Source organism: Nycticebus coucang, chromosome 12 (assembly GCF_027406575.1).
Source record: "Nycticebus coucang isolate mNycCou1 chromosome 12, mNycCou1.pri, whole genome shotgun sequence".
NCBI lineage: Eukaryota > Metazoa > Chordata > Mammalia > Primates > Lorisidae > Nycticebus > Nycticebus coucang.
Genome location: NC_069791.1, coordinates 49740879 through 49751944, shown reverse-complemented (window position 1 = coordinate 49751944; position 11066 = coordinate 49740879). Strand labels below are relative to the sequence as shown.

The 11066-nt window shown below is 37.0% G+C and overlaps 1 protein-coding gene across 1 annotated transcript; it reads left to right on the top strand.

The window, feature by feature from the left end:
* The first annotated feature begins 1686 nt into the window (after positions 1-1686).
* Positions 1687-8403, top strand: LOC128561744 (natural killer cells antigen CD94-like). The gene is made up of 6 exons (XM_053556304.1): positions 1687-2092; positions 3692-3781; positions 3933-3995; positions 5410-5561; positions 6504-6607; positions 7969-8403. The coding sequence occupies exons 1-6, from the start codon at positions 2086-2088 to the stop codon at positions 8111-8113; spliced, it is 561 nt and encodes a 186-aa protein (XP_053412279.1). The 5' UTR covers positions 1687-2085; the 3' UTR covers positions 8114-8403.
* Positions 8404-11066: the final 2663 nt, after the last annotated feature.

Here is an 11066-nt window from a genome sequence, read left to right as displayed (position 1 = left end):
GGTATCTACAGGCAGTTAAATCTTTGGCTTTGCTCAAGAGGCTTTAAGTCTAACCTTAGATTCCTTATTTAAAAAGTATTGTAACAAAGCTCATTTTTTGTTTATTTTTTTCTTTTGCAACTTACCATTTATTTATTTTAAAGCCATATTTTTTAAAGGAAAACCTATATGACCTATGATTAACAATTGTTATTATGTTCTGCAACATTTTAGTTACAAATTTCTAGATAAGAAAAACGACTTCACTGTTCATATCTTAAGTGGATATTGGTTTCTTTCTGTAGCATTTTGCTCAGTTTTAAAGGTGTTTTAGCCGTTAAAGTCATCACTTGCTTGGAACAAGCGCACTGGTAATTACAGGGGAGGAAGAGGGTGGTTGTTCACAGTGGACACTGGGGGAGGAGAGGCCCTGTAAAGGGAAGATGTTCTTTTGGATGAATACCTAACTTTTCTTTTCTTTTGCAGTTTTGGGGGGGGCTGGGCTTGAACCCACCACCCCTAGTACATGGGGCTGGCGCTCTACTCCTTGAGCCACAGGCACCACCCGAATACCTAACTTTTCAAAAGTAAATTTATATAAGTGAAGCTGAACATGGTGGTGGAATAATCTGGTTGGTTTCTAAAGCAGATGCTGAGAAGGGTTTTGACTGTCATGTTTGTTTGGAATGTGTACTGAATGAAGGTAGGAAAGGGAGTGTTAATATGGGAAAGGAAGGCAGTATGTGACAGAAGTTTTCTTGACTTAGTGTAGGCAGCTGGAGCTTAACATTGTTGAGTGATTCTGGGAAATAGGGCAGAATACAATGTTTAGAACTGCCTCCCTGTAGGGCTGAAATTGCTGGATTATACTAGTACTACATCCTGAGATTCCTTGGTAGAGGCCCATCCTGCTGACCAATATTCAGAGAATTCTTGACTGCCATGTATAATAGAAACAAAATATTCTAGGAGAAAAATGTCCCGTAGATAGGGATGCAGATACTGGTTGTCCACAGTTCAGCCAGTATTTCAAGGGACAAGGTCAGGGCAATAATGACCTTGCCTGAGGGTGCAGATGAGTGGAAGGGACGCTGTGTGTGAAATGTGAAACCCATTCGCCTACCTAGGAACAAAAAGGAATCAGAGCATCAACCAGGCTTAGCAGTTCAGAAAGAAAGGGAGGGGTTATATGTAGAGAATTACACATGCACTACATTTGTGTTTATGTATGTGTCGGGTGTGCTCGGTTTTTGACTTGAGTCTGGAATTCTGTGTTGGGGAAGGTCGTCCTTTTCCACTGAGCGCACAGGTGCACAGCTGCGAGAGGGATGCCCCTGGAGCATTGAGGGAGGCAGGGGACACCTGTCAGCCAGATAAACTCAGGTGATCAGTGGGGTGGCAGCTGTTTCAACCAGACTGCCTCCACATCCATGCATCTTCATTCTGAAGCCATTTTTAAGAAATAAACTGACATACGCCAAGTGCTTTAAATTGTGTTGTTCACAAGGTAGATAATAAACATTCGTTACTATTTAAAGAGGAAAATTCCGCGTGGAAGTTTGTTATACTAATTAAATATACCTTTGGTTTGCTCATTTCTCCCCATTTTTCACGTAACATTTCAAGATGACTCTGATATTCAAACACTAAAAAAAAAAAAATCTCCCTCTCACCTTTTTTAGTGCTGCCCAAGGTGTTAATATTACAAAAGTACTGTGAGCCACCTTAGGCCCCAGCTGACTGGGGAATGTGAGGCAGCTCAGAAACACTACTGCAACTACCTGCTCAATAAAACGCAGTGTGGAAAAAAAAAAAAAAAACGTACTGTGAGGATTTCCTGTGATTTAGTTCCTGGAACAAGGTGAAACTTATAATTTGATTGCTTTGCTGCTGCTTCTCTGTGCCATACCAACATATGTCGCCAATAGATGACTAAAGAGCATCATTTAAATACACAAACTTTTCTTTCTCTTTCGATGTTGAATTTTTTCGCGGTCAACGTTAGGATTCCTTAACATCCAGCTCAGCTCCAATGCTCTGACCCGGTTCTTCCTGAACAAGCAGACATCGTGTCTTCTCTGCAGTGACCTTGGTACATCATTTCTCATGGCAGGTATGTGTGACCCTAGTCACAAAATTTAAAAAAAGTTAACCAGAAAAGATATTTCATGGATTGACTAATTCGGGGGCAGTGTTTTAAGAGAAAAGGACATTGCTAACAGTGGGTATTTTTAGGCTTTTCATGTGTATCAGCACTTTCCACATTCATCTTATTTTCCTGATTCTTGATTCTGTAAGTTAGACATGAGTTTGTGAGACTTTTCCAACGCTTTCAAAAAGTGACTTCAGGGCTATCTCTAAATTCTGAGTGAGAATCAAAGTGACCTGGTTTTGTGAGCAACATAATCACGGCATGTAAATAAATAGAGAATGCCGAATATTAATGACACAATGCTTAAAAGTTTTGTAAAGTTTTTTCTTTGTTATGACATCCAAAAATTACACTGATTAACAGTTTGATACATTACACTGTTGTTAGCAACAGCATCACTTCTTGAGTGTGCTAACGTTAATGTAGAATCTCCTAATGTCGAAATGTTTTAGGGAAAAAGCCTTTAAGCAAATAATTCTGAATATGAGTAAATGTAATGTTCTTGGAAAAAAACTGTTTATGTATCGTAAGTTAATGTAGTCTGAAGTGAGCCCAGGTCCCCAAGATATTACCCATACATTGGTTGTAGAACCAGTCATCACTCCAATTCCAGAATGTTCCTACGCTTTCTCTTCCCTGTAATAATTCAACAAACCCTTGGGCAGCTAGACATTTACCAGAGCAGAGCCTGTTGAAGATTGGGAGAAGGCACACTCCTAAGTAATATCATTGTAAAAATGATAGCATATGTTAAGTGTAAGAGTCTGGGCCAAAGCATACTCACTTGATTTCTGGCTTGGATACATACTAGATTGATACCTTGAGAAAATAAGATTATTATTGGACTCTATGTTCTCATCTACCTAGTGGTTTTATACTATCATCTGATTCTGTTGAAAGAATATAAGTAAATATCTGTTATGTAAGTCCATTTAATGCAGATTGGTGCTTCTTGATTTCTTCTCACCCCAGATCTTATGTTTCTCAGACAATTTAAAAACTAGTTGTACGCTGGGTACAGAGGCCTATGCTTGTAATCCTAGCACTTTGGGAGGCCAAGGCAGGCAGATGGCCTGAGCTCAGGAGTTCCAGACTAGGCTGAGCAAGAGTGAGACCCCTTCTCTACTAAAAATAGAAAAACTAGCCAGGTGTTGTCTTAGGCGCCTATAGTCCCAGCTTCTCAGAAGCTGAGGCAAGAGGATCTCTTGAGCCCAAGATTTTGAGGTTGCTGTGAGATGTGAGGCCACGACACTGTACAAGGGTAACTGAGTGCGATTCTGTCTCAGAAAAAAGAAAGTTGGTAAATCTACATTATTGAGGCAGGCCTGAGACAGAAGAAAGTGTATGGATCATCACACTGAAGAACAAGGTACACGGCAGAAAAATGTTGATAGTGGGTGAAGTCCTGATGGAACGTCTTCATGTTGTAGAGTTTTATTGATGAGATAGCTATTATCAAATGCAAGAACTTTTTGGATGCTACTCACTGAGTTCTGCTTTTGAGAACTTCACCCCTGTGTTTGTCCTTTAATTCATTGTTCTGTTTGTCTTTCTCTACAGTGTTTCAGACCACTCCGTGGAGGTTGATTTCTGGGACCTTAGGACTAATATGTCTTTTGTTGGTGGCTACTTTGGGAATTTTGTTCAATTGTAAGTTTTTCTAGAGAAGTCTATGCAAAAATCTAAAGTTTAAGGATATAATTTAATAATAAAAATTTCACTTTATTAATACTAAGTATGTACTATTTTATTATTTCGTAAACATATACCTAATTAAGAAAATTTCTCATCATTTCTACAGCATTTACTGAACCACATAATGAGTCAACCGTGTCTCCAGGCTCCAACAAAGAACTCCAGGAAGGTAGGTTTGATAGTCTTTTGTGTTTTACATGAAAGAGCAAGATGAAATAAATATTATACTTGGTAATATACATTTTCCTATTAACCTCATTTTATTGTTTTCTACTGTAAGAATGATTACACTACATTGAATGTGCATCATTTATATATTAATAAGGAAATAATTATTAATATATAATTAATAAGAAAAAAGTAGCCTGAAATGACAGCTATGTTTCCTATATAAGTGCTCATGATTAAGAAACAAAAATCTACAGTAAATATTACAGCTTATCCTAATTACCTGCGTATAACCTCTGCTTTCATATCTCTTTAACTTTCTTTTGCTTCTTTAATGACTCAGAATACAATGCACAGATTTCTGCAATTCTAAGCCTTTCTTATCCAGTGAATGCAACTCAAAGTGCAATTTTTAAAGTATATTTTCCCCCAATCCTCCACATGTTTTCTCACCATCTTCGGTGACCCCACAGAACTTCATTTATATTTTTTATCTTACCTCAACACCTCACAAACACTTACAAGGCAAAGATTTGAGTGACTGCCAAGTGTCATGGCTAGTATCACTGGACAAGTAGTGATGAAGACATCACTGATAAAGTGTCAAATCAGACCTTAAGCTGATTAATTGGCTTATCTTTTTTTTTAATAGTAAAATGTCCAAATCTGTATCAGAATTCTTCCATTGTACAATATTCTTTTCTGACACAGGAACTATTCTAAAATATTTTCCTCCTTTAAATCTTTCTTTCATTTGTTTAACTCCTATTTATAGGACAGTGCTCAGCTTTGGGTCATTTCTTTCAAAAAAGTTTCCTCAAATGCCCCTATTGGATATGCTACCATGTGCTGTTTTAACATACCGATTTTTTGTAAACTCACCTAAATTACATTATAATTAAGTTAACAAATAATTGGAAATTATATAATTTTGAATCTATCCTTGAAACATAATCTTCATGAGGAGAAAGTATCATATAATCTGTTCATATTAAGAGCCTGAACAGGGTGGCACCTGTGGCTCAGTGGGTAGGGTGCCGGCCCCATATACCGAGGGTGGCGGATTCAAACCCAGCTCTAGCCAAATGGCAACAAAAAAATAGCCAGGTGTTGTGGAGGGCACCTGTATTCCAGCTACTCAGGAGGCTGAAGCAAGAGAATCGCCTAAGTCCAGGAGTTGGAGGTTGCTGTGAGCTGTGTGACACCACAGCACTCTATGAAAGGGCGATAAAGTGAGACTCTGTCTCTCCAAAAAAAAAAAAGAAGAAAGGGAAAAAAGCCTGAACAGTAGTATATATAGTAGATTCTCAAAGAATATTATAGAAATAGTAAATAAATAGAAAATTATTTTTAAATAATTAAATATTAATAAAAATTGAAATATCCAATATTATTTGTGATTTTTTTTCTCTTAGCCTCTGACTGCTGTCATTGCCCAGAGAAGTGGGTTGGGTACCAACGCAACTGTTACTTCATTTCTACTGAAGAGAAAACTTGGGAAGAAAGTAGGAAATTCTGCGTTTCTCAGAATTCCAGTTTGCTTCAGCTTCGAAACAAAGATGAACTGGCATGTACTTGATTCTAGCTTCCTGTATTTTCTTTGATCTGGATATCAAAGTATCTAAATAAGTTAAACTCTTTGACTCAAGTCTTTAGTCATATTATAGGCGGTCTCTAGGTTATGAACGAGACAGGTTCTGTTAGTTTGTTCTTAGTTGAACCCGTTGCAAGTTGGAACAGGTACCAATTACCCCCATTTGTAAGTGAGCCGCACGTCAGCGGGATGTTTGTAGCTCAGGGACTCTCTGTAGTAAACAGAACTAATGACCTATCAATTCCATGTACCTTAAAACGATCCTTGTAAAACCTACATAAAATTCCTCAAAGATTTACATCTTAGAGATAGAGATTAAGATAAGTAACAGATAAAGTGTGAGAAACTTTTCAGGGAAAATTCAAAGAAGAAACAGCAGGTCATTATTTTGGACTTTGCAAATTTTAGTTTTTTTAACAGAATTTATAATTTCTTTTGTAACTGTATACCTTTTGGCATTTTTCTAGCTTCTATGTAACAAGTGTAAAAAGGATAATCATAAAAATTACCCACTTCTTAAGAAAAAGTGAAAAATGTCTTCAGTTTCATATAGTGTCTGTGCTGAGTTGGGGTTGAGTAGGTTATAACCATGGGATTCATCCTTCATGATAGTGTTAATTTGGGATCAAATTTGATCATGGATCCCCTGTGAAGGAAGCTACCATGAAAACTATCTTCCTTTAAGGTTTTTTATTCCTTCAAGAAATAAGAGTTTATGGTATTTTTTCCCATAAATAAATGAGCCTGATAAATGAGCAATTTCAGGCATCTGATTATACTTTCTAAATTGGCAATTAAAAGTAATTTGTATGATGGACAAGCTGAATCTTATTCTGAACACTGATGTCCTTAAAAAGACGTTGTACCCAGAAAATATTCAAATCAGCTAATATGGTTGTCTCTGATTCTAAACAGGCTTTTATGCCCTCCAATGAACACTTTTACTGGACTGGACTCTCTTACAATGAAGAACGTGCTGCCTGGTTTTGGGAGGATGGCTCTCCTTTATCACGGGATTTGTAAGTTTCTGATAGTCAAGGGCTTTTTTGACCTTTGGAAATTTATTTCTAGATTTGACTAGTGAAGGTAGCATCTAGGAGCACTGAAACTAAAATTACCTGCCTAGTGCATGAGCATACAGAAAAAAGAGAAGGTGCAACAGAGAACGATTTTTGCTCCCCTATAATATCTAAGTTTATGTTCAAGGACATGAAAATGAGTGTGGTTGTGATCATAAAAGAACTTTCGACATAAGTTTTAGTTTTGTCTTAGTAAAACACTTGGAGATACATGTGCATGTACAGACAGGTGCTCACGAGCATAGGGGCAGTCCAGAGAAAATGGTATGTCCATTATATTTTATTCTGGAGCACAATATTCTCAGCATCCTCAGATCCTCTCAGCATCCCAGTTAAATATTATGGGCTTATTTTCTATATTTTTATGATATTTAAATCTCATTTTCTTTTCTTTCCTGTTTTATTTTTTGAGACAAGAGTCTCAAGCTGTCACCCTGGGTAGAGTGTTGTGGCATCATAGCTCACAGCAACCTCAGGCTCGGGCAATCCTCTTGCCTCAGCTTCTCTACTTTTTAATACAGACAGGGTCTTGCTTTTAATCAGGCTGGTCTTCAACTCATGAGCTCAAGTCATCCAATTGCCTCAGCCTCCCAGAGTCCTATGATTACAGGCGTGAGCCCCTGTGCCCGGACTGAATCTCATTTTCACTCATAAATGTGAGATATTCAGCATCACACAATATCAGAGTTTATGCTCTGATTGTTTTCCTACATGTTAAATAAAATGAAAATGAAGCATTGCACACATCAATACCATTAATGACAACAGTGAAACTAAAACAATCCCTGGCCTCAGTGCTACTGATTAGTAAGGGAATAATGGAGTGTTTTGGAATATTTTATTCTTGGCACCATGAAAATTGTGGTTATTGAAAGAACAATAAAACTCAATATGTTAGTATCTCATTTAAGTGCTTTTAAAAGTTCTATACTTTGGCTCGGTGCCCATAGCTCAGTGAGTAGGGCACCAGCCACATACACTGAGGCTGGCGGGTTCGAGCCCGGCCTGGGCCTGCTAAACAACAACAACTCCAACCAAAAAAAAAAAAAGAAAAAGAAAATAGCCGGGCGTTGTGGCATGTGCCTGTAGTCCCAGATACTCAGGAGGCTTAGGCAAGAGAATCACTTAAGTCCAAGTGTTTGAGGTTGCTGTGAGCTGCGATATCACAGCACTCTACCAAGGGTGACATAATGAAACCCTGTCTCGAAAAGAAAAAGGTTCTATGCTTTAATAAGAATAAAAAGTCCCTGAGCATTCTCACTTCCTTTTCCCTTATGTGAATATCTTCTTCTGCATTACAGATTTCCATTGATTAAAAGCCCAAATCCAAAGAAATGCATAATATATAGTGCAACAAACAGTGGTATGGATGAGTCTTGTGAAGTGGAAAATCTTTATATCTGTAAACGACAGCTTATTTGTTTCTTGAGACAGAGTGGGGACTAGGGATCCAGGATTACTAAGAATGGTACTTTTACATCATATTACTACTAATTGTCTATTTCTTAGCTCTGTAAAAATGCTTCATACTGTCTTTTCCTACCATTTTCATACATTTGAAGGCATTTATTTAAAAATTGATGAAATTTGTATACCTAAACCTGAAATTATAAAGTATAAAGAATTTTATGAATATTTGGATGTAAGGCATATGGTTAACATAAAATTCAGTGTAGTTTTATTGCATATTTATGAGATTTTGCTTACATTCTTATAAAAATTCTTTTGGCAAAAATTTAAATAAAATTTTATTCACAGTAAATAATATGTATCAACCTCACTTCAGTCCTTAGTGTGGCATACTCAATTGGGAAGTTGCAATTGCAGAAGTTATCTTTCTGGAATGCTAATGTTCTTTATTGATATCTCTATGTTTTTATACAGAACTGAAAGTGCCAGATGACGATTTCCTTGTATCATCTTGCTTCAGAGGGGAACACATTTGTAAGCTTGTGCATCAGTAAAAGGGTCATTGACATGTACAAAAATGATCTCATTCTGTTTCTAAAAGTTATGTGTTTACTACTGAAAAATTCCTTTCATAGAGGGAGGGGGCACTAGACTTCACTGAGGGGGTTTGGAACCTGTGAAAGAGGGATAGGGACAACCATGAGTTCCAACGGTTACCTGTTACTCGGATGGGGTTTTCCTGCCCTCACAGCTATCAACTTTTATAACTGTTTCATATATATTTAACATACAAAGACCCAGAAGAGGAGAAGCCCTTCTAAATTTTATTTATCAAAATATAAATAGGACTATGAACTGAACACTTCACATTCTTGTATGAAGATTGACTTAGGAAAAAACGCGCTTACGTTACATACTGAAATATACAGGATAGAACATAACTTTGAAGTGTTTAACTAGGACTAAGACATTTCGTGCTGCCCTTTCTGGAGACTTGATATGCTTTGGTTTTGTTTTTCATGTGATTACAAAAATAATATATTTTTAATTAAAATTTAAACATAATAGATACGTTTGTAATGAAAATCAATAATTTTTGGTACCACCTAGCTCGTCTCCCTATTTTCTGCCTGTAAGGGAATTTCTTCTGTCTGGGTTTTGACACTTGGAGTGGTTTTCTCTGTAATGAACCAAAGCTGTTCAACTTCTATCATTTTTGCCAACAATGAATCTCAGCTATTTTCATTTAGATACATACAACTATAGATAGGTTCTATTTGCTATTTTTTACATCATTAGCCCATGAGGCTTCCAGGGTCCAATTTTCCCCTTTCCCCTTGTTAACTCGAAACTATTGATTACAGTTTCAAGAGTATGGAGCAAACAGGAGGTGTTAAGTATTATGAATGATGTCTAATTTTGGAGAGAAATTTAGGTCAAGAATATTTTCCATTGGGAGAATAAAATTTCTGTTGCCTCCCAATTATAGTCCATATGTTATTTTTCAGTTCCTACATAATTTAAGGGCATTTTGACACGTGTCGGCTTGCATGGAGGATACTGTGATCCAAGGCTGTGTCTTTCTCACAGCCTGGTACCACCCATTATTCACACTCAGTCCAGGCCCTTCTGATCTGTTTCATTTTTAGTATTCTCACTCCCAGTCTTACCTGCATTCTGCCTTTCTTCATCCTGCAAATGTCTTTGTAGTTTTGGGGATGGGAAAGACTTTTTTTCATCTGTAAGACTTTGTACCAAATATTCTCTGGGGATAGACACATTAATTTTCTATTGCTTTCTGAAATTAGCTAATGCACATGGAAGAATCTAGTTGAATGACACCCTATATGTTGGATATAGAACAGGAAAGGAAAAGTAAATATACAACACAATAGCAAAATAGTTATGTCAAGAGTCAATTTACGTTTCCTTTTTTATGTATTCTTAATTTTTGTACTTTTTTACTTTAAAAAAATCTATTTTTAAAAGTATACCTTTTGGGGTGGGACATAATTATAAGAAGGTCTTTATCTTACAAATGCAATCAATGTAACCTGATTCTTTGTATCATCAATGAATCCCCAACAATAAAGAAATTCAATGTATTAGGGGTACACATGTTTTGTTTACATGCTTTGTTTTTGTACAGATTGAGTCAAAGTTACAGGTATGCCCTTCACCCAGTGTGCACCCAATAGGTGTGAATTTACCCATCCTTCCTACCCTATTCCCTCTCAATGATATTCATTGAGATTTACTTCCATATGTGGACTTAAGTGTTGATCAATTAGTTCCAACTTGGTATTGAGTACATGTGTTTGTTTCTCTATTCTTGTGACGTTTCACTTAGAAGAATGATTTTTCACTTCCCTCTGGGTTACCACAAAAAATACTAGATCACCATTTTTCTTTTTTCCTTTTTTTTAGTTTATCGAGACAGAATTTCACTAGGTTGCTCTGGGTAAAGTGCTGTGATGTCACAGCTCACAGCAACCCCAAACTCTTAGGCTTAAGTGATTCTCTTGCCTCAGCCTCCAAAGTAGCTGGACTACAGGCACTTGTCACAATGCCCAGGTATTTTTTTGTTGCAGTTGTTATTGTTGTTTAGCTGGCCTGGCCTAAGTTCAAACCCATCAGCCCCAGTGCATGTGGCCAGCACCATAATCACTGTGCTATAGGCACTGAGCCCCATTTTTCTTTTTATGGATAGTTGTGTAGTCTCCACAGTACACATATATAACATTTTATTTATTTATTTATTTATTTTTTGTTAAATCAGAGCTGTGTACATTAATGTGATCATGGAGCACCATACACTGGTTTCATAGAACGTTTGACACATTTTCATCACATTGGTTAACATAGCCTTCCTGGCATTTTCTTAGTTATTGTGCTAAGGCATTTACTTTCCACATTTACTAAGTTTCAATATACCGTTGTAAAAGGCACCTCAGGTGTAATCCCACCAATCCCCCTCCCTCTGCTCCCC

Bases quoted from the DNA above. Each gene is read 5' to 3' on its own strand.
- LOC128561744 (XM_053556304.1), top strand. The intron at 3,996-5,409 runs GTAGGTTTGATA...TTTTTCTCTTAG, and splicing joins CAACAAAGAACTCCAGGAAG to CCTCTGACTGCTGTCATTGC. The intron at 5,562-6,503 runs GCATGTACTTGA...GATTCTAAACAG, and splicing joins TTCGAAACAAAGATGAACTG to GCTTTTATGCCCTCCAATGA.